The 23,954-nt window shown below is 41.7% G+C and overlaps 2 protein-coding genes across 5 annotated transcripts in view; one reads left to right on the plus strand and one right to left on the minus strand.

The window, feature by feature from the left end:
- The window catches only part of tbc1d22a (TBC1 domain family, member 22a), a 217,091-nt gene extending 211,917 nt beyond the window's left edge, over positions 1 to 5,174 (minus strand). For all 3 annotated transcript variants that reach the window (XM_014152784.3, XM_014152781.3, XM_014152782.3), the window contains exons 1-4: positions 4,953 to 5,174; positions 3,975 to 4,031; positions 772 to 955; positions 463 to 691 (exon numbers count right to left, since the gene is read on the minus strand). In XM_014152784.3, coding sequence (XP_014008259.1) covers positions 463 to 691; positions 772 to 955; positions 3,975 to 4,031; positions 4,953 to 5,014 — 532 coding nt within the window. In that variant the 5' untranslated portion in view covers positions 5,015 to 5,174. The remainder of the gene's footprint in view (positions 1 to 462; positions 692 to 771; positions 956 to 3,974; positions 4,032 to 4,952) is intronic.
- A 7,938-nt stretch (positions 5,175 to 13,112) lies between these two features.
- The window catches only part of cerk (ceramide kinase), a 39,500-nt gene continuing 28,658 nt past the window's right edge, over positions 13,113 to 23,954 (plus strand). Inside the window, exon 1 of one of the 2 annotated variants that reach the window (XM_045699670.2) lies at positions 13,113 to 13,576. In XM_045699670.2, the coding sequence (XP_045555626.2) occupies positions 13,402 to 13,576 (175 nt within the window). In that variant the 5' untranslated portion in view covers positions 13,113 to 13,401. The remainder of the gene's footprint in view (positions 13,577 to 23,954) is intronic. The other variant, XM_014152780.3, reaches the window with a different exon arrangement.

Here is a 23,954-nt window from a genome sequence, read left to right on the forward strand (position 1 = left end):
GTGTGTGTGTACTGATCAACACAGATGAATGGAGCAGACACCAGACAGTGTCTGCTCTGCCAGTGTCTCCTCCATGGAGATAATACTGGAGTTAGTGCTGCTACGGGCTGCTGTCTTATCTCCTGCACCACCAGAGACAGCAGGCAGATGTTCTCTACTGCACAAGACAAACACCACCCTCTGCTGCTGCTACCACACTAACAAATGAACATGAAAAGCCTAGCAGGCTCAGAGCAGAGGAAATATTGTGTATAGAAGGAGTGGATGGAGACTGAAGACAGAGGAGATGATGGGCCCTATGGAGTGGGGTTCCTCCTTTCAAGATTCCTTCCTTGTTAGGAAGTTGTTCCTCACATCTGTCATCTCACCTGACGCTGAAATTTGTTTGTCTGTTTGTTGATTGATGGATAGAGGGGGGAGAGAGACCTCGAAGAGAGAAACGTGCGACAGATGTCTATTTACCCTTAGGTGATCCGATGGGGGCCTCACTCAGTGATTTCACCAGTCTGCCATCACTGAGCGGGCTGGGCTCAAAAGCAAACAACACCTCAGGGGTCGATTCCTCCCCTTCCTCCTCCTGCTCTTCCACCTCTTCCTCATGCACCTCCTCTTCCTCTCGGTGCTCCAGCCCTGATGTGTCGGCATCGTCCTGTCTCTGCTTCTCCTGCTGCTTGCTGTGGTTCTCGATCACCTGCAAAATGACAATACATAAAGGCCTTTGAAACACCCAGGGATGACTGACTGCTGTGTATGTTTAAGTCATAGAATCACCTGGTTGGCGGTTTCCATGACAACCTCGATGTTGAGGTTCTGTGCGGCCATGGCAAGCAGCTCGTCATCGTCGTCCCCCACGTCCCAGGCATCGCTGGTGATGCTCTCAAACTCCTGGAAGGTGGTGGCTTTCTTTGGCTTCCCTCCTGGTGTCATCTGGGGCTTGTTGCCCGCTTTGATTAGACTAAGATGGAGAAAGATGAGAAGTTTAGGGTACTAGAAGTCATCTAAAGCATTAAAGAAGACACCAAAAGCCCAAAATTATACATGTATTTTTTAGCGGAAGGTGGAAGAGGTTGGTAATAATGGTGAATTGAATGACAGGTGTAAAACTTCAAAAGGATGAACAGAAGGGCCAAGAAAGATTAGGACTGGGAGCCAAATTCACTCTGGAAGGGCCACTTCACAAACATCCCTCAACTGTTCATTCAATGGCATTAAGATTCAAATGCCAAATACAGTTGGTCAAAAAGTGCCTACTTCAGCCAAAGTGCCATATATACAGGCTACAGATGGATATTCTCACGTTGACGCAGCAAGCCGATGTTGAAAAGAACTGACTGACGATAATGTTGGGGGAAAAAAACTGAATGGCGATAATGAAAGAAATTAGACAATCACAAAAACATTCCGCAAGGACAATCAATGAGTCAGCATCTATTTTAATTATTTCAAAAAGGTTATTGTAAAAGGTACACATCACAGCGCAGATTAAATCAATTAAAAACTATTTCTCACAGAAAACCTTCCTTTGTGTATGAGAGACGTTTTCTTCAGGGGGAAAAATGTAATAAAAAGCCTATTTAATTTATACTTTGTCCTCTCATGTCCATGGGACTCAGGTGTGCACCAGAGATTGAAAAGCAGCACGGGTGGAAGGAGAGGGGACCTTTCTTTTCCATCTTATTATTTTCATTCAAAACCAAGCATTAGCATAACAAAAGCAAAGCCAAGTTCAATATGTCTCTACCTGTGACTTGCCCACTCATGACAGGTGATAAAACTATGGAAGTCAGCCTAACAATAACAAGTAAATGAAATAAACCCCTCTGTGGACATCAGCCACGTGATTAGACTTGCTGCACTTTAATCTAACGGCAAAGCAACAAAAGCCTATTACTGAAGATGAGCTGTTTCATCTGTTTCCGCTCCCTCCTTGTCAACCCACAACCAACAGTTGGGAGAATATACTTGGTATACTGGTAAGTGAGCAGATGGGTGGAGTTTCAGAACTGTGCTAGACTGGACTGTGCTGCACAGCCCAAAGAGCCAGTAGAGAGAATATTATTCTGTTTCCCTATATAGAGTATTTGATTAAGCCTACCTTGGGTCTGTGTGTTAATCTAACAGATGTCAAATGGGGATAGGACAGATCATAAGAAAATATATAGTGGGTGCCACAGCCTGAGAAGTAAGCCCTTCTAGGTGCCAAATCTGTCTCTGCTTTAGAGCATTTCCATTGAAAAGGACCCATGAGCACCAACATGTGAAGTGCATAGGCGCATATAAAATTGTGTCAAATGAAAGCTAAGAGAATATATTTTGGCAAAATGAAGGCATACATTTTCCATCTAAAAAATGTGGCATAATTAAAGGCTTTGATTTCTGGATAAACAGATGGAAAATGGGTCTTAGAAAACATCTACCAAAAACAATCTTAAACGGTATTAGAAATACATCAAAACACAATAATGTCGATGTATGCCAACTAATATCAATCCTTATATTTAGTATTGGAGAAATTGTTTACCGTAAGTTTAAGAAATATTGTCTTGTGCCTTGTAATTCTGTTACCAAAAAACCACATATCAAGATATTTTTTCATTTCTCTCCCTCATGAGGGAGGATAATGTAACAAGTAATGGTAGACCTACCAGTTAGTTACAGTGAATTTACTGATTTCAATTTTGTTTACTAATTATTAAAACTCGCAATCCGTTACCAAATTGGTAGCAGAATTACCACCCAGTTAATGTCACCTCTTCCAGCTCTTACTGACACCTATCCATGAGCCCTCTCTCTTTCAATTTACTGTAACCAGCATCCTCACCCACTGAGCAATGACCAAGACTGGACGTTCATGGACATTGAAAAGTAGTTCACATTTGGTCAGGCCACCCTGGCATTGATGTTAACATCCATAGACAAAATGCACTGGACCAAATCTGAACCTATCATAGACGTAAATTTGGATAGCACAGTGCAGTACAGTGAGTAGAGCACAGTAGAGTAAAGTTATATACAATAGTACAGTATAATATAGGACAGTACAATACAGTACCATACTCTACTGAACTCTGTTGTATTGTACTGCACTGTCCTCCGCTGTGATGTTAAACTTGTAAAAAATTAGCTGACGCCATTATTTCTGCAGACGTCTTTGAATATTAATTCGGAGCAATAATATCTGAGTTTATGGACAACGTGGTCTCATTAAAAACATGAGGGAGATTTTATCGTAATTCCATTACCAAAGTCATTGTCCATAGATTTGTATGGTTTGGTGAACTTTGAAATCAATAAATTTTTTGTTTGGCATACATTTGAAAGTGAAAAACTGAGTCAAAGCATAATTGTATTACCGTGGAATTGCCCTTATGCCAATTTGCTGTTCTATATTGGCAAGGAAACGATGTAGCTAGTGCTGATTAAACAGTTACACACCCAGGCTAAAGTGGAGCGGACATAATTCCCTATCCTCAATCAAGTCAAACGGGTGCTTAAAAAGACAGTCAAACAAGGACATGCAGTGTTTCTGTAATTACAATACTCCTAACTCATCGATCACACAGACAGTGTCATTGCGCAAAATGGTATGCAGCATCATCTGGATATGTCTGCAACAAAAGTTCAACTTCTGGTGTACCAAAATCCAATGTCGCTGTCGGTGTGATCAAGGCGAAAGGAAGTTATAATAGCATTGAATTTTAGCCTCAGGATTTCCTGAAAGTTAAAAAACTGGATTTTCAGGTCAGTTCACTCCTCCAACCTGAATGGCCATCTTAAATCCCCAATCAAAGGACTAAAGCTACCTACATACCAGAGAGCAACAGTCACCATTCATTCATTCATTCATTCATTATAGAATATGTCCCAAATGGCATGTTATTCCCTATATCGTGCAGCACTAGAAGGAAATGGGGAGCAATTTGGGACTCGGACATACTGTTGGACCGATACCGTTCAACTAATCAGACACTTACTTAGCATGCAGAAGAGGGTCGAAAGGAGGATGTTGAGCACCATACACATGTTGTATGCTGTGGAGAGGGAAAAAACACAATGACCTATTGCTATGCTTTGACAAGAAATCTACTGAATTACTGTATTACAGTGTGTTATAGTAAACAGTGGATAACATGTCTCTGTCAACTAATGCCTTGATTAAGTTAAAGTGCACTCCAATAATGAGCAAATTCATTGAGCTGACCAACTTTGGTTTACTTAGGTTTCAGTTAAAATCAGCTGTCAACAGTAGTTGGCAATATGATGCCGCATTAGATTATTTGATGAGCATGTAGCTATCTAGCCTAAATGTAAAGTTACTTAACTTGGCTACACATCATTAATAAGTTCAATAAGTCGTCTTGTTAATTTCATTGCTGGTAACGTTGTTGACAATACGCTGTGACAACGAGTCAGTTCAATCAGAAAAGGCTACTAGCTAGCTTAATAAAAACCTTAGAAAGTTAGCGAACTGGAGCCTAAATGTAAAGTTACTTGAAACTTAGCTACACATCAGAAATAATTTCAATACGTCGTCTTGATATTTCATTGTTGGTATGTTGACAATACACTCTTACAACGAGTCAGTTCAATCAGAAAAGGCTAACAGCTAGCTAAATGAAAACCTTAGAAAGTTAAACTGGCCAGCAATGAATGCTAGGCTTGGCTAGCTGGTTAGTTAAGCTAGTTGAATACCAAACGACGAACTTATACTACAAGCATTTAGCCAGCGGCTGGTGATATGGTCTCTAGAATCACTGAGGCAAGAGCATGCGCACGTTTGACAACCCCAGAAAGTATGACATGAAGCAATACATAGTTATTGATGTGTTAAAAACAAAATGTTTCAACGTTACAGTCGGTGTGACCTGTATTTTCGAATGTAATAGTGCAACGGAGCTAGCGAACAAGCAGTGAGCAAATGTAGCTAGCAAGAAGGAACACGTCACTTATACCTGCCAGGGACCTTAGCTGTGTTTCTTTTCCAGAATTGTTTCTTGTTTCCGTCAGTTGACATTTTCTTTCCCCGGTACAATATGTCACATACACAAAAATGCGAATGTTGTTACCTAAAGTTTTTTTTAGTTTAAAGCGTGTTTATTTACACCCAGTTCCCTCCTCCAAAACTCAGAACGCCACCATGTTGGATCTGCGTTACTCTGAGCAAGCGCTCTAGGGATTGGTCAGTTTCACAATGCCTAGCAATCGCCCAATCACAAGTACGATCTACCGTATGTGATTTGAGACGCGGTTGACGTCATCTTCAAATGTGTCAGTTGCTGCGTTCATGTGCTCGTCGGAACTAGAAACTCTGAATTGTCCGACAGGCTCATTGGTTATAGTTTTCTCCGTGCCGCGTTCAACGAAACAGGAAGTCAGAAATGTCCAAGTTTCATAGTTCTGACTAGTTTTGTGAACGCGGTAAATGTCGCTGAGGTATAATACCGCGTTCAATCCTAGTCGGAACTAGGAAACTCGGAAATGTCCGACTTCATTGAACCCAGCACGTGATTAACTACAACCATTTAGCATGTCGGACATTTCCAAGTTTCCTTGTGCAGACTACTACTTGAACGAGGTATAATATAAACGGTCAGTGTGGATGGCAGATGAGCTGGCAAGTAGGATTTAGTTTCTCCCTGTCTCTGGCCCACACTCCAGTACAGAATGTGGCAGAAATCAAATCAAGCAAATTGTCTCCTGAGTGGCGCACGGTCTACGGCACTGCATCTCAGTGCTAGAGGCGCCACTACAGATGGTTCGATTCCAGGCTGTATCACAACCGGCCGTGACTGGGAGTCCCATAGGGCGGCGCACAATTGGCCCAGCTTTGTCGGGGTTAGGCTGTCATTGTAAATAAGAATTTGTTCTTAACTGACTTGCCTAGATAAATAAAGGTTAAATAAAAAATGTATCAAACTGTAGACCTTACTGTGAAATGCTTACTTACAAGACCTTAGCAGTTCAAGAAGAGTTAAGAAAATATTTACCAACTAAACCCCCTAAAAATGTAAGTCAATAAATACTAAGTACACACCCCTTGAATGGCCCTAGTGATGAGGATCAGCATGTCAGATGTGTTGTTACCTACCCTTCCCACCTGGGGGCGGCCCGTAAGGAAGTCCAGGAATCCGTTGCAGAGGGAGGTGTTTAGTCCCAGTGTCCTTTGCTTAGTGATGAGCTTTGAGGGCACAATGGTGTTAAACGCTGAGCTGTACTCAATGAACAGCATTCTCACATAGGTGTTCCTTTTGTCCAGGTGGGAAAGTGCAGTGTGGAGTGCGATTGAGATTGAGTCATCTGTGGATCTGTTTGGACGGAGGTGAATTGGAGTGGGTCTAGAATATCCGGGAGGATGCTGTTGATGTTAGCCATGACCAGCCTTTCAAGCACTTCATGGCTACCGACGTGAGTGCTACAGGGCAGTAATCATTTAGGCAGGACACCTTTGCTTCCTTGGGCACAGGGACTATGGTGGACTGCTTGAAACATGTAGGTATTACAGACTCCGTCAGGGAGATGTTGAAAAGGTCAGTGAAGACACTTGCCAGATAATCCGCGCATGCTTTGAGTACACATCCTGTTAATCCGTCTGGCCCCACGGCTTGGTGAAAGTTAACCTGTTTAAAGGTCTTGCTCACATTGGCTACCGAGAGCGTTATCACACAGTCGTCCAGAACAGCTGGTGCTCTCAAGCATGCTTAAGTGTTGATTGCCTTAAAGCAAGCATAAAAGGCATTTAGCTTGTCTGGTAGGCTCGCGTCACTGGGCAGCTCGCATCTGGGTTTCCCTTTGTAGTCCATAATAGTTTTCAAGCCCTACCACATCCGACGAGCGTCGGAGACGGTGTAGTAGGATTCAATCTTAATCCTGTATTGACGCTTTGCTTGTTTGATGGTATAGAGGGATTTCTTATGTGTCCGGATTAGTGTCCCATTCCTTGAAAGTAGCAGCTCTGGCCTTTAGCTTGATGCGGATGTTGCCTGTAATCCATGGCTTCTGGTTGGGCTATGTACGTACGGTCACTGTGGGGACGACGTCGTCAATGCACTTATTGATGAAGCCGATGACTGAGGTGGTATACTCCTCAATGCCATTGGATGAATCTTGGAACATATTCCAGTCTGTGCTAGCAAAACAGTCCTGTAGCGTAGCATCCGCGTCATCTGACTACTTCCGTATTGAGCGAGTCACTGGTACTTCCTGCTTTAGTTTTTTATTGTAAACAGGAATCAGGAGGATAGAATTATGGTCAGATTTGCCAAATGGAGGGTGGGTGAGAACTTTGTATGCATCTCTGTGTGTGGAGTAAATGTGGTCTAGACTTTTTTCCCTCTGGTTGCACATGTGACATGCTAGTAGAAATGAGGTAAAACGGATTTAAGTTTGCCTGCATTAAAGTCCACGGCCACTAGGAGCGCCGCTTATGGATGACCATTTTCTTGTTTGCTCATGGCCTTATAGAGTTGGTTGTGTGCGGTCTTAGTGCCAGCATCGGTTTGTGGTGGTAAATAGACGGCTACGAATAATATAGATGAGAACTCTCTTGGTAGATATTGTGGTCTACAGCTTATCAAAAGGTACTCTACCTCAGGCGAGCAATAACTCGCACCAGATGTTATTGAGAAATAGACATCTTACCAGACGTAGCTTCTCTGTTCTGCCGGTGCATGGAAAATCCCGCCAGATCTATATTATCCGTGTCGTCGTTCAGCCACTACTCGGTGAAGCATAAGATAGTAATGCACCATAACGTTGGATTCCAACCGCCAATAAACCCCACCGAAGAAGATGATGACAGATGATAATTTCCAGTACATGGCGGCAGGTAGTCTAGTGGTTAAGAGCATTGGGCCAGTAACTGAAAGTTTGCTGGTTTGAATCCCCGAGCCAACTAGAGTGAAATATTACGATGCGTCCTTGAGCAAGGCACTTAACCCTAATTGCTCTGGATAAGAGTGTCTGCTAAATGACTAAAATAGACAGATAAAATGATCAAAATCAGCAACAAACAGTTAAGATCAGTACTGTGCTGGTTCCAGACATAAGTGGTCACTTAGGGACCCTGGTCTCTAGGGTCCCTAAGTGACACTCTACTTCAAATAAGTGCTGTGTTTCGTGTAGGCTTACCCTGGCAAAACATTTTGTTAACTGTATAAATCTCTCTCTCGGACAAGGTAACTTTAATCAATATATTTGCCTGTGTTTACCCACCTCTCCCCAAAATTAAAAGCAAATTAGCTGCTAATGTGGCTATCATACAGAACTACAAATGCCTGTAGCAAGCGTCACGTCACTCACCAAGGACATGATGATCTGTATGAGACTTCCGAATCGAGGCAAAGGTAAGAATCTATGGATAAACTATTTAATGTTAGCTACATTTCGTAATTAATAAATTGGCAATTCTGTGAACTGTCTTGGGTGAATTATCTGTCTAAATGCCTGTTATCTGCAGTAGCTACAGTGCCTTGCAAAAGTATTCATCCCCCTTGGCGTTTTTCCTATTTTGTTGCATTACAACCTGTAATTTAAATAGATTTTATTTGGATTTCATGTAATGGACATAAGTCCAAATTGGTGAAGTGAAATGTAAAAAATAACTTGTATAAAAAAATGATACAAAATAAAAATCTGGAAAGTGGTGCGTGCGTATGTATTTGCCTCCTTTGCTATGAATCCCCTAAATAAGATCTGGTGCAACCAATTACCTTCAGAAGTCATATAATTAGTTAAATAAAGTCCACCTGTGTGCAATCTAAGTGTAACATGATCTGTCACATGATCTCAGTATATATACACCTGTTCTGAAAGGCCCCACCACTAAGCAAGGGGCGCCACCAAGCAACTGGCAGCATGACGACCAAGGAGCTCTCCAAACAGGTCATGGAAACAGTTGTGGAGAAGTACAGATCAGGGTTGGGTTATAAAAAAAAGAAACTTTGAACATCCCACAGAGCACCATTAAATCCATTCTTAAAAAATATTAAGAATATGGCACCACAACAAACCTGCCAAGAGAGGGCCGCCCACCATAGTTAGCTAAACTCAGCAAAAAAATAAACGTCCTCTCACTGTCAACTGCGTTCATTTTCAGCAAACTTAACATGTGTAAATATTTGTATGAACATAACAAGATTCAACAACTGAGACACAAACTGAACAATTTCCACAGACATGTGACTAACAGAAATGGAATAATGTGTCCCTGAACAAAGGGGAGGTCAAAATCAAAAGTAACAGTCAGTATCTGGTGTGGCCACCAGCTGCATTAAGTACTGCAGTGCATCTCCTCCTCATGGACTACACCAGATTTGCCAGTTCTTGCTGTGAGATGTTACCCTTCCACCAAGGCACGTGCAAGTTCCCGGACATTTCTGGGGGGAATGGCCCTAGCCCTCACCCTCCGATCCACAGGTCCCAGACGTGCTCAATGGGATTGAGATCCGGGCTCTTCGCTGGCCATGGCAAAACACTGACATTCCTGTCTTGCAGGAAATCACACACAGAACGAGCAGTATGGCTAGTGGCAATGTCATGCTGGAGGGTTATGTCAGGATGAGCCTGCAGGAAGGGTACCACATGAGGGAGGAGGATGTCTTCCCTGTAATACACAGCATTGAGATTGCCTGCAATGACAACAAGCTCAGTCCGATGATGCTGTGACACACCGCCCCAGACCATGACGAACCCTCCAAATCGATCCCGCTCCAAAGTACAGGTCTCGATGTAAAGCTCAGTCCTTCGACGAAAAACACGAATCCGACCATCAATGGGTTTGTGCCCATTGGCGACGTTATTGCCGGTGATGTCTGGTGAGGACCTGCCTTACAACAGGCCTACAAGCCCTCAGTCCAGCCTCTCTCAGCCTATTTTGGACAGTCTGAGCACTGATGGAGGGATTGTGCGTTCCTGGTGTAACTCAGGCAGTTGTTGTTGCCATCCTGTGCCTGTCCCGCAGGTGTGATGTTCGGATGTACTGATCCTGTGCTTGTTTTGTTTCAAGTGGTCTGCCACTGCGAGGACGATCAGCTGTCCGTCCTGTCTCCCTGTAGCGCTGTCTTAGGCTTCTCACAGTACGGACATTGCAATTTATTGCCCTGGCCACATCTGCAGTCCTCATGCCTCCTTGCAACATGCCTAAGGCATGTTTACGCTGATGAGCAGGGACCCTGGGCATCTTTCTTTTGGTGTTTTTCAGAGTCAGTAGAAAGGCCTCTTTAGTGTCCTAAGTTTTCATAACTGTGACCTTAATTGCCTACCGTCTGAAAGCTGTTAGTGTCTTAACGACCGTTCCACAGGTGCATGTTCATTCATTGTTTATGGTTCATTGAACACGCATGGGAAACAGTGTTTAAACCCTTTTCAATGAAGAACTGTTTAGTTATTTGGATTTTTACGAATTATCTTTGAAAGACAGGGTCCTGAATTTAGAGTTTAGTTCGCAACATTAGCCTGGCTAGATGGCTAAATTAGCCACTTATTTGTCTAGCCATTTAAATGCATGCTCCACTCTCAAGTTGAAGTTGAACTTCATGACTGATGCCATGGCTGTGCCGTTCCTGGTGTAACTCGGGCAGTTGTTGTTGCCATCCTGTGCCTGTCCCGCTAAGAAGGAAGCAGCAGTGAACCACAGGACTGCAGCCAAGGCAGCACTGGTCCACACCTGCCCTGAATGTTGGGTAAGTAGTATTGATTGGTACTGTATGTGGAAGTCCCCAAATACAGGTGTGCCAAGCTTGCAGCGTCATACCAAAGAAGACCCAAGGCTGTAATCTCTGCCAAAGGTGCTTCAACAAAGTATGGAGTGAAGGGTCTGAAATCTTATGTAAATGTAATATTGATGTATTTTTAAAAAATACATTTGCTCAAATTTCTAAAAACCTGTTTTTGCTTCATCATTATGGTATATTGTGTGTAAATTGATTAGGACATAAAAAAAAGGCTGTAACAAAATGTGGAAAAAGTAAAGGGGTCTGAAAACTAACCTAATGCACTGTATATGCCCCCTTTTTATATCCTATGGTTCTGACTTTGTGTACAGGGAGAATACTGTAAGAACGGCCCATATTCTGAATTCTGTCGCTGTACATTTCAAAAGTGCCGAAGAAATAGTTATATTGACTACGTCTGTCCTAACTCGCTCATTAATGTCTTAATTGAAATGACAGATTGCCTCTTATCCGCTCGATGTTCCCTTATGCCAAAGTTTGTGCATCTCAATTGTCAGCCGTATCAGCTATGTTTTCTTTTAAAAATGCAGTAAATGAGACTAAATGAACTGTTTGGCTGCCAGACAAGGCTCCACTGATAGCCAGGTGTAGAGGTGTTAAGGAGTCAATCCATGATGCTGAAAAGAAAGCTCTGCTGTTGAGAAAGCTTTATGTCGGTCCAAACAGTTTGTGGTACCTTTAAAATCAAATCAAATTGTATTGGTCACACACATATTTAGCAGATGTTATTGCGAGTGTAGAGAAATGCTTGTGTTCCTAGCTCCAACAGTGCAGTAGTATCTAACAATTCACAACAATACACACATCTAAAAGTAAAAGAATGGAATTAAGAAATATATAAATATTAGATTGAGCAATGTCGGAGTGGCATTGACTAAAATACAGTAGAATATAATACAGTATGTAAACATTATTTACACATTATTAAAGCGACTAGTGTTCCATTTTTAAAGTGGCCAGTGATTCCAAGTATACGAACAGTGGACTAAATTCTGTAGATTTTAACCTTCACAAAGGTAAAAAAAAAAAGAGTTGTTTAGGGGTGCAAGGGCAAATTTTGTTATTGCACACATGCACTTCACAGTAGGCGTTTCCTAACGGAAATATGCAAATACATGCTAGAACGCACCAATAGGATCTCGCTAGCTCGTGCTTGGCTCTGCCCACCTCCTTGTTCTGCCCACTTTGACTCATTTGCAGTGGTGTAAAGTACTTAATTAAAAACACTTTAAAGTACTACTTAAGTTGTTTTTTGGGGTATTTGTACTTTACTATTTATATTTTTTGACAAGTTTTACTTAACTACATTCCTAAAAAAAAAAAAAAAGGTACATTTTACTCCATATTTTTCTCTGACACCCAAAAGTACTGGTTACATTTTGAATGCTTAGCAGGACAGGAAAAGGTTCAATTTATGCATTTATCAAGAAAAAAAATCCCTGGTCATCACTACTGCCTCTGATCTGGCGGACTCACTAAACACACATGCTTCATTTGTAAATTATGTCTGAGTGTTAGCTATCTGTACATTTAAAAAACAAGAACATAGTGCTGTCTAGTTTGCTTAATTTAAGTAAATTGAAATGATTTGTACTTTCACTTTTGACACATAAGTATATTTAAAACCAAATACGTTTTTTACTTTTACTAAAGTACTATTTTAATGGGTGTCTTTCACTTTTACTTGAGCCATTAAGGTATCTTTACTTTTACTCAAATATGACAACACGGTACTTTTTCCAACACTACAAATTTGTTCCCATTGAAAACGACAGGCTCTGGTCTATCTTGGGTTAGTTTTAGTTATAGAAATCTTTGGCTATAGTATTTGACATTGGGCGCGTTCGACTGGATCACTTTTGTCAAGTCTTTCAAGGTGTGTTACATTATGGGAATTAAACATTTCTGACTTGTACCTCCATGTCAAATGCATGGGGGGGGTTGAGTAATAAGGTGAAAGCAACCGACTCAAGATGAAAGTCAAGGTGTGAAATCAGGGGAGGTGTATCTGCCACAGCCAAAAGTCGGACACTGTAGTGGTTTTCCAACAGTAAGGCTCAGATCAACATGGCGTTGTCAACATAGCTGTATCAACATAATATATATATACATACACACGTTTGTCTGTATAAATGTCAAAATAAACTTTACTATTCACCCATATCACACACTCAAACTGGAAACATAACGTGTGTATAATTAATTGGTTTGAGAGAGGTTTCAAATCACTTTTCATTTGTATCCCCTGTAGCGTTAAAATGTTACATGACTGAAACAGGAAGCAACTTTGTATTTGCCCACACTCACATGGGCCAAACAAAAACACCCAAATGATTGATTGACAAATAGTGCCTCCCACAATGGAGGTGGTGGCTGCATGGTGCAGTTGGTGAAAACCAATTGCAGGGACTTCATAACATACTGCATGACCTTAATCACAATTTTTATCATTCACGCAGTCGACATGTAATCACAAGTCAGACATTTTTTATAACCATAATACAACACACTTTGAAAGAAGGTATCCAACAATGCTCAATGACTAAACAAAAATGATCTGCTCGAACGCGCCCGCTCTCTCACTTTGCCTGACAGCAAAACATTGTTGAGCGATTTTGAGTTTATGCAACGTGTTTACCTCGGTGTGCTGTAAACACTACAGATTGTAACAATGCTTATAAGTGAATTCTTCATTATGGTAAATCAACCAACGTTATTGTCATCGCAACTTTTTTACGAGAACCGAGTTGTAGAAGTGACTCTGAACCGCGTTATGTTGGGACTTTGGAAGGAGATTGAGACGAGGAGAAAACGCTCTGCGAGCTTCAATTGTATTTCTAAAGATGGTAAGTATATGAAAGGCTATTATTATAAGGTCTAGTTTTTAGACAGACCAGCCGTTTCATTTGCCAGTGCTAATTTGGATAGCCGTAGTAACAGCAAAGTTGTTATTTTTGCAATTACAAATTCAGTTTAGGAAAATTACCCAATTGTCATACTTGAGTAAAAGTAAAGATACCTTTAATACAGGGGTGTCAACCTCATTCACTTGGAGGGTCTAGTGTCTGCAGGTTTTTATTTTCAGTTAAGCCCAAGACAAGCAGTGTGGGGAGTTCCTTGCTGATTAGTGACCTCAATGAAATAAGCGAAAACCCGCAAACACTTGGCGCTCCATGGAATGAGTTTGACAGGTGTTCCTTAATAGAAAATAAAGTCAAAGTCAGTCATTAAAATACTATTTGAGTAAAAGTCAAAAGTATGTGGTTTGAAATATACTTAAGTATCTAAAGTATATGTAATTGCTAAAATATTCTTAAGTACCAAAAGTAAAAATAATTTCAAATTCCTTATATTAAGCAAACCAGATGGCACCATTTTTCTTTTTATAATTTACTGATTGCCAGCAGTGCACTCCAATACTCAGACATCATTTACAAACGAAGCATTTCTCTTTAGTGAGTCTGCCAGATCAGAGGCAGTAGGGATGACCTGGGATGTTCTATTGATAAGTGCCTGAATTGGACAATTTTCGTGTCCTGATAAGCGTTCAAAATTAATGAGTACTTTTAGGTGTCAGGGAATATATATGGTGTAAAAGGTACATTATTTTCTTTAGGAATGTAGTGAAGTAAAAGTTGACAAAATATAAATAATGAAGTACAGATACACCAAAAAACTATGTAAGTTGTACTTTAAAGTATTGTTACTTAAGTACTTTATGCCACTGTACAAGTTAAATTGTGGGGTATTTACAATAAACAGGAACATATCTGAAATACTAAACAAAAAAGAAACATGTAAAGTATTGGTCCCATGTTTCATGAGCTGAAATTAAAGATCCCAGAAATGTTCCATACGCACAAAAAGCGTATTTCTCTCAGATTTTGTGCACAAATTTGTTTACATCCCTGTTAATGAGCATTTCTCATTTGCCATGATAATCCATCCATCTGAGAGGTGTGGCATATCAAGAAGCTGATTAAACAGCATGATCATTACAAAGGTGCACCTTGTGCTGGGGACAAAAGGCCACTCAAATGTGCAGTTTGTCACGCAACACAATACTAAGTTTTGAGGGAGCTTGCAATTTGCATGCTGACTGCAGGAATGTCCACCAGAGATGTTGCCAGATAAATAAATGTTTATTTCTCTACCACGTCGTTTAAGAGAATTTGGCAGTACGTCCAACTGGTCTCTCAACCGCAGACCACATCAGTCCAGGACCTCCACATCCAGTTTCTTCACCTGCGGGATCGTCTAAGACAGGCCACCCGGAGAGCTGATGAATGTGGGTTTGCACAACCAAAGAAGTTCTGCACAAACTGTCTCAGGGAAGCTCATCTGCGTGCTCGTCGTCCTCACCAGGGTCTTGACCTGACTGCAGTTTGGTGTCGTAACCGACTTTAGTGGGCAGATGCACACCTTCGAAGGTCACTGGAATGCTGGAGAAGTGTCCTCTTCACAGATTATCCCAGTTTCAACTGTTACGGGCAGATGGCAGACGTGGGCGAGCGGTTTGCTGATAATGTTAACAGAGTGCCCTATGGTGGTGGTGGGTTTATGGTATGGGCAGGCATAAGCTATGGACAACGAACGAAAATGCATTTTATTGATGACAATTTGAATGCACAGAGATACTGTGACAAGATCCTGAGGCCCATTGTCTTGCCATTGATCCGCTGCCATCACCTCATGTTTCAGCATGCTAATGCACAGCCCCATGTTGCAAAGATCTGTACACAATTCCTGGAAGCAGAAAATGTCCCAGTTCTTCAATGGCCTGCATACTCACCAGACATGTCCCCCGTCGAGTATGTTTGGTATGCTCTGTATCGATGTGTACGATAGTGTGTTCCAGTTCCCGCCAATATCCAGCAACTTTGTACAGCCATTGAAGAGGAGTGGGAAAACATTCCACAGGCCACAATCAACAGCCTGATCAACTCTATGCGAAGGAGATGTCACAGTGCATGAGGCAAATGGAAGTTACACCAGATACTGACTGGTTTTCTGATCCACACCCCTAACATTTTTTAAGATATCTGTGACCAACAGATGCATATCTGTATTCCCAGACATGTGAAATGCATAGATAAGGTCCTAATGTATTTATTTCAATTGACTGATATGCTTATATGAACTTTAACCTAGTAACATTTTTTAAATTGTTTATATTTTTTTCAGTGTATTTACTCTACGATATCCATGGTTTTGCACCAACCTGTGGCAGTGAATGAAAAAGTATGACTTTAAAAAATATATATTTAATAGTTACCGTCACCATATTTGGCCTTTTATCAAAACCATGCAGGGGTAACTGAAGTGTTTGTTAGTATGTCAGTTTCATGTAGCAAGGGTCTGGCTGCATTCAACAACATGTAAAACTGTTTCCTACCAAATGCAACTGCTACAGTTGAAGTCGGAAGTTTACATACACCTTAGCCAAATACATTTAAACTCAGTTTTTCACAATTCCTGACATTTAATCCTAGTAAAAATTCCTTGTCTTACGTCCGTTAGGATCACCACTTGTGAAATGTCAGAATAATAGTAGAGTGATTTATTTCAACTTTTATTTCTTTCATCACATTCCCAGTGGGTCAGAAGTTTACATACACTCTGTTAGTATTCGGCAGCATTGCCTTTAAATTGTTTTACTTGGGTCAAATGTTCCGGATAGCCTTCTACAAGCTTCCCACAATAAGTTGGGTGAATTTTGGCCCATTCCTCCTGACAGAGCTGGTGTAACGGAGTCAGGTTTGTAGGCCTCCTTGCTCGTAGACGCTTTTTCAGTTCTGCCCACAAATTTTCTATAGGATTGAGGTCAGGGCTTTGTGATGGCCACTCCAATACCTTGACTTTGTTGTCCTTAAGCCATTTTGCCACAACTTTGGAAGTATGCTTGGGGTCATTATTCATTTGGAAGACCCATTTGCAACCAAGCTTTAACTTCCTGACTGATGTCTTGAGATGTTGCTTCAATATATCCACATAATTTTACTCCCTCATGATGCCATCTATTTTGTGAAGTGCACCACTTCCTCCTGCAGCAAAGCACCCCCACAACAAATTATGCTGCCACCCCCGTGCTTCAAGGTTGGGATGGTGTTCTTCGGCTTGCAAGCGTCCCCCTTTGTCCTCCAAACATAACGATGGTCATTATGGCCAAACAGTTCTATTTTTGCTTCATCAGACCAGAGGACATTTCTCCAAAAAGTACGATCTTTGTCCCCATGTGCAGTTGCAAACCATAGTCTGGCTTTTTTTATGGCGGTTTTGGGGCAATGGCTTCTTTCTGGCTGAGCGGCCTTTCAGGTTATTTACATTTACATTTAAGTTATGTCGATATAGGACTCGTTTTACCGTGGATATAGATACTTTTGTACCTGTTTCCACCAGCATCTTCACAAGGTCCTTTGCTGTTCTGGGATTGATTTGCACTTTTCGCACCAAAGTACGTTCATCTCTAGGAGACAGAGCACGTCTCCTTCCTGAGCGGTATGACGGCTGCGTGGTCCCATTGTGTTTATACTTTTGTACTATTGTACTATTGTTTGTCCAGATGAACATGGTACCTTCAGGTGTTTGGATATTGCTCCCAAGGATGAACCAGACTTGTGGAGGTCTACAATTTTTTTTCTGAGGTCTTGGATGATTTCTTTTAATTTTCCCATAATGTCAAGCAAAGAGGCACTGAGTTTGAAGGTAGGCCTTGAAATACATCCACAGGTACACCTCCAATTGACTCAAATGGTGTCAATTAGCCTATCAGAAGCTTCTAAAGCCATGACATAATTTTATGGAATTTTTCAAGCTGTTTAAAGGCACAGTCAACTTAGTGTATGCAAAGTTCTGACCCACTGGAATTGTGATACAGTGAGTTATAAGTGAAATAATCGGTCTGTAAACAATTGTTGGAAAAATTACTTGTGTCATGCACAAAGTAGATGTCCTAACCGACTTGCCAAAACTATAGTTGGTTAACAGGAAATTTGTGGAGTTTTAATGACATATTAAATCTAAAGAATAACTTAAAGCACTAATATCTGACTTTGTTTATTCAAGTGAATGAGGTCCTTACCATCCTATTACACCAGTAAGTACAGTGATTATCATCACTTAACATTTCACACTGCCATTGGCCTTTCTCTAAGTGGAACCAAATGGCCTTTTAATAACCCTCTAAAGCTCTCAGGTCAATGTTCACCCATGGCAGCAATATCAAACGCGCGCACACACACTCACACACACACACCCTCGACTAGCACACTGACAACAAGGGTCACTGTCCTTATCTGTAAACTAAAAAAGGGGCGGGGGAGTCAGGGTCTTAACCTGGCTAATAACGCATTAGGGCATTTCCTTCGAAAAGGACCCATGAGCACCAACATGTGAAGTTCATAGGAGCTTATAAAATTGTGTGTCATATGAATGAATGCTCAGAGTCTGTATTGTACTATATTTGCTGGTTTTAAGTATTAAGCTTTCAAATAGCTCTTTGTTGATGGTTGCTGGGTGCTATCGTCCTCGATCAACACCGGCCTGTGTTGGGGCCAGCTTTCTCCTGGCCCCTTACACCGAGTCTGAATTTGTCCTGCTAGGTGACCTAAACTGGGACATGCTTAAACCAACTGACCAAGTCCTAAAGCAATGGAACTCCCTAAAAATGTCTCAGATTATTACCAATCCCACAAGGTATGACTCCAAACACCCAGAAAAGGCTACTCTTCTTTGTTATCCTCACAGATAATCCTGGTTGGTATCAGTGTGGTGTTTTCTGTAATGACCTTAGTGATCACTACAAGGAAAAAAAAAATGTATGAAATGTATGCACTCACTACTGTAAGTCGCTCTGGATAAGAGCGTCTGCTAAATGACTAAAATGTAAAAACAAAAAATGTAAATCACTGTTTTACAGCCTGTGTTCGTAATGGCTGCTCAGTGATACGACCTGTCCTGATTTGTCATAGACGCTTGCTAAAAAAACTTCAATGAGCAAGCCTTCCTTAATGAACTGTCCTCTGTAAAATGGTATAGAATAATCAGCTTGATCCCCTCTGTCGAAGACGCTTGGACCTTCTTTTGATGTTTTCAGTGGTATTGTTGACAAACACGCCCCCATAAAGAAAATGAGTATTTAAAACAGGTTCAGCCCCTGGTTCGACTGTGATCTTGCAGAGTTTCTCCACCTCAAGAATTGCATTTGGCGACAGGCTCGGCACATGCATACTCAGGCTGACTGGCTTTCGTTGAGGCAAATGAGAAATAAGTGCACCCAGGCTGTCCGGAAGGCCAAAGTTAGTTACTTTAAGGGGCAGTTCTCTCTCTGTGGGTCTAACCCCAAGAAGTTCTGGAAAATGGTTAAAGACCTGGAGAATAAACTCTCCTCCACACATGTCCCTTAAAGTTGATGATGTGGTTGTTACTGACAAGAAGCACATGGCTGAGCTCACCACTTCATTAAGTAAGGATTTCTATTTGATTCAGCCATGCCTCCTTGCCCGTCCAACATTTCCTCATCTCCCACCCCTTCTAATGTGACTATCCCTGATGCTCCTCCCTCTTTTTCCTCTGCTCCGCTACAAAGTTTCTACCTACAGGCAGTCACTGAGTCCGAGGTGCAAAAGGAGCTCCATAAACTAGACCCCCAAAAAACATCTGGGTCAGATGGTTTAGACCCTTTCTTCTTTAAGGTTGCTGCCCCTGTCATTGCCAAGCCTATCTCTGACCTTTTCAACCTGTTGGGGATAGGGGGCAGTATTTGCATGGCCGGATAAAAAACGTACCCGATTTAATCTGGTTACTACTCCTGCCCAGTAACTAGAATATGCATATAATTGTTTGATTTGGATAGAAAACACCCTAAAGTTTCTAAAACTGTTTGAATGGTGTCTGTGAGTATAACAGAACTCATTTGGCAGGCCAAAACCTGAGAAGATTCCAAACAGGAAGCGCTCTGTCTGACTATTTCTTGGCCATCTTGATCATCTCTATCCAAAACAGGGGATCTCTGGCATAACGTGATATTTTCTAACGCTCCCATAGGCTCTCAGAAGGCGCCAGAACGTTGAATGATGACTTTGCAGGCCATGGCTGAAAAACAGTAGCGCATTTGGATAGTGGTCGATCTGAAAACAATGAGACTGGGGCGCGCGTGCACGGGACTCCACCATGTTTACATTTTCAGTCTTTGAATGAAAACAGGATTTCCCGGTCGGAATATTATCGCTTTTTTACGAGAAAAATCGCATAAAAATTGATTTTAAACAGCGTTTGACATGCTTCGAAGTACGCTAATGGAATATTTTGAAATTTGTTGTCACGAAACGCGCCGGGCTCGTCACCCTTCTTTACCCTTCAGTTAGTGTCTTGAACGCACGAACAAAACGCCGCTATTTGGATATAACTATGGATTATTTGGAACCAAACCAACATTTGTTATTGAAGTAGCAGTCCTGGGAGTGCATTCTGACGAAGAACAGCAAAGGTAATCCAATTTTTCTTATAGTAAATCTGAGTTTGGTGAGTACCAAACTTGGTGGGTGTCAAAATAGCTAGCCTGTGATGGCCTGGCTATCTACTCAGAATATTGCAAAATGTGCTTTCACCGAAAAGCTATTTTAAAATCGGACATAGCGATTGCATAAAGGAGTTCTGTATCTATAATTCTTAAAATAATTGTTATGTTTTTTGTGAACGTTTATCGTGAGTAATTTAGTAAATTCACCGGAAGTGTTCGGTGGGAATGCTAGTCACATGCTAGTCACATGCTAATGTGAAAAGCTGGTTTTTGATATAAATATGAACTTGATTGAACAAAACATGCATGTATTGTATAACATAATGTCCAAGGAGTGTCATCTGATGATCATCAAAGGTTAGTGCTGCATTTAGCTGTGGTTTTGGTTTTTGTGACATTATATGCTAGCTTGAAAAATGGGTGTCTGATTATTTCTGGCTGGGTACTCTGCTGACATAATCTAATGTTTTGCTTTCGTTGTAAAGCCTTTTTGAAATCGGACAGTGTGGTTAGATTAACGAGAGTCTTGTCTTTAAAATGGTGTAAAATAGTCATATGTTTGAGAAATTGAAGTAATAGCATTTCTAAGGTATTTGAATATCGCGCCACGGGATTCCACTGGCTGTTGAGTAGGTACCTAGCCCAGAGAGGTTAACCTGTCTCTCCTTTCTGGGGAGGTTCCCATTGCTTGGAAGTCAGCCACAGTTTTTCTGTTATTTAAAGGGGGAGATCAAGCTGATCCTAACTGATATAGGCCTATTTCTATTTTGCCCTGTTTATCTAAAGTGTTGGAAAACTTGTCAATAATCAACTGACTGGTTTTCTTGATGTCTATAGTATTCTCTCTGGTATGCAATCTGGTTTCCGCTCAGGTTATGGATGTGTCACTGCAACCTTAAAGGTCCTCAATGTCACCGTTGCCCTTGATTCTAAGCAATATTGTGCTGCTATTTTGATTGACTTTGCCAAAGCTTTTGATAGGGTACACCATTCTGTTCTTGTGGGCCGGCTAAGTAGTATTGGTGTTTCTGAGGGGTCTTTAGGCTGGTTTGCTAACTACCTCTCTCAAAGCGTGCGGTGTATAAAGTCAGAAAATCTGCTGTCTCTGTCACTGCCTGTCACCAAGGGAGTACCCCAAGGCTCAATCCTAGGCCTCACGCTCTTATCAATTTACCTCAACAACATAGCTCATGCAGTAGGAAGCTCTCTCATCCATTTATATGCAGATGATAGTCTTCTACTCAGCTGGCCCCTCCCCGGATTTTGTGTTAAATGCTCTACAACACAGCTTTCTTAGTGTCCATCAAGCTTTCTCTACCCTTAACCTTGTTCTGAACACCTCCAAAACAAAGCTCATGTGGTTTGGTAAGAAGAATGCCCCTCTCGCCAAGGTGTGATTACTACCTCTGAGGGTTTAGAGCTTGAGGTAGTCACCTCATACAAGTACTTGGGTGTATGGCTAGATGGTACACTGTCCTATCAGCACATATCAAAGCTGCAGTCTAGGCTAGGCTTTGCTTCCTCTATCGTAATCGCTCCTCTTTCACCCCAGCTGCCAAACTAACCCTAATTCAGATGACCATCCTACCCATGCTAGATTACGGAGACATAATTTATAGATCGCAGGTGAGGGTGCTCACGAGCGGCTAGATGTTCTTTACCATTCGGCCATCAGATTTGCCACCAATGCTCCTTATAAGACACATCACTGCACTCTACCCTCTTCTGTAAACTGGTCATCTCTGTATACCCGTCGCAAGACCCACTGGTTGATGCTTATTTATAAAACCCTCTTAGGCTTCAGTCCCCCCTATCTGAGATATCTACACGCATCCCTTGGTCGCTCCTCTTTTCAGTTTGCTGCAGCTAGCGACTAGAACGAGCTGCAACAAACATTCAAACTGGACAGTTTCAATCTCTTCATTCAAAGACTCAATCATGGACACTCTTAATGACAGTTGTGGATGCTTTGCGTGATGTATTGTTGTCTCTACCTTCTTGCCCTTTGTGCTGTTGTCTGTGCCCAATAATAATGTTTGTACCATGTTGTGTTGCTACCATGTTGTGTTGCTGCCTTGCTTTGTTGTTGTTTTAGGTCTCTCTTTATGTAGTGTTGTCTCTCGTCGTGATGTGTGTTTTGTCCATTTTATTTCATTTATATATATATTTTTTTTTATCCCAGCCCCCGTCCCTGCAGGAGGCCTTTTGGTAGGCCGTCATTGTAAATATGAATTTGTTCTTAACTGGCTTGCCTCGTTAAATAAATTGTTGGGAAATGAAGGCATAGAAGGCAAAGTTTAAAGCGCAGAATGGTCTAGAATGTCATTGCTTACTTTAGCGTTCAGATTTCCCTTCACTGGAACTAAGGGGCCTAGCCCGAACCATGAAAACCAGCCCCAGACCATTATTCTTCCTATAGCAAACTTTACAGTTGACACTATGCATTGGGGTAGGTAGTGTTCTCCTGGCATATGCCAAACCCAGATTTGTCTGTCGGACTGCCAGGTGGTGAAGTGTGATTCATCACTCCAGAGAACGTGTTTCCACCGTTCCAGAGTCCAATGGCGATGAGCTTTACACCCCTCCAGCCAACGTTTGGCATTGTGCATGGTGATCATGTGCTGCTGCTTGGCCATGGAAACCCATTTCATGAAGCTACCAATTAACAGTTCTTGTGCTGACGTTGCTTCCATTGGCAGTTTGGAACTCAGTAGTGAGTGTTGCAACTGAAGATTTTTACGCGCTTCAGCGGTCCCATTCTGTGAGCTTGTGTGGCCTTCCACTTCACGGCTGAGCAGTTATTGCTCCTAGACGTTGCTACTTCACAATAACAGCACATACAGTTGACCAGGGCAGACATTTTATGAACTGACTTTTTGGAAAGGTGGCATCCTATGACAGTGAAGGATGCCACCTTCACTGTCACATTGAAATTCACTGAGCTCTTCAGGAAGGCTATTATACTGCCAGTGTTTGTCTATGGAGATTGCATGACTGTATGATTTATTTATTTTTATACACCTTTCAGCAACAGGTGTAGCTGAAATAGCCTAATCCACTAATCTGAAGGGGTGTCCACATACTTTTGTAAATATAGTGTATCATGGACACATGTTTGGATGGTACAGTATTGTCCAGCACAATACTGTACAGTGTTGAGAGCACAGTACAGTAGTGAGGGAGAGGGCCACTGCCGTATTAAAAGCATAGTAGGCCCTGCCACGTCGTCATCCCCTCCAGATCTTTACTTATGACTGAGTCAATATAGTAAATTAACATTGAGCCTGTGCAGTACAGCTGTGCATATATTGCCTTTCCATGACCTCAGGGTAGCTAAAGGAAGTAGGATCCACTAGGGAATTTTAGAATGACTGCATGTTGTCATTTTCCCACAGTGGTTATGGTTAGAATTGTTGGAGGGTTAGCTGGTCCAAAATCTGCGCTTACAGGAAACTTATTTTAGCTGTGAGTTTGGCCTCTTGGCCTATTTGTATAGGGGTAGATCTGGAGCGTGAAGGAGAATCCAAAACAATACAGTATGTTCTGTTTGTGCATACAGTACAGAGCAGGAATCCGGTCTGTCAGAATGCCGCCTGACTACATTATGGGAGACTGCGGGGATGTTATGGTGACCGCATTACCGCCACACCGGCGGTCATGAGTTATGACCACAGTCAAATTCCACATGACCATTTAGTCATGGT

The sequence above is a fragment of the Salmo salar genome, chromosome 17 (genome assembly GCF_965601325.2).
Source record: "Salmo salar chromosome 17, fSalSal1, whole genome shotgun sequence".
NCBI lineage: Eukaryota > Metazoa > Chordata > Actinopteri > Salmoniformes > Salmonidae > Salmo > Salmo salar.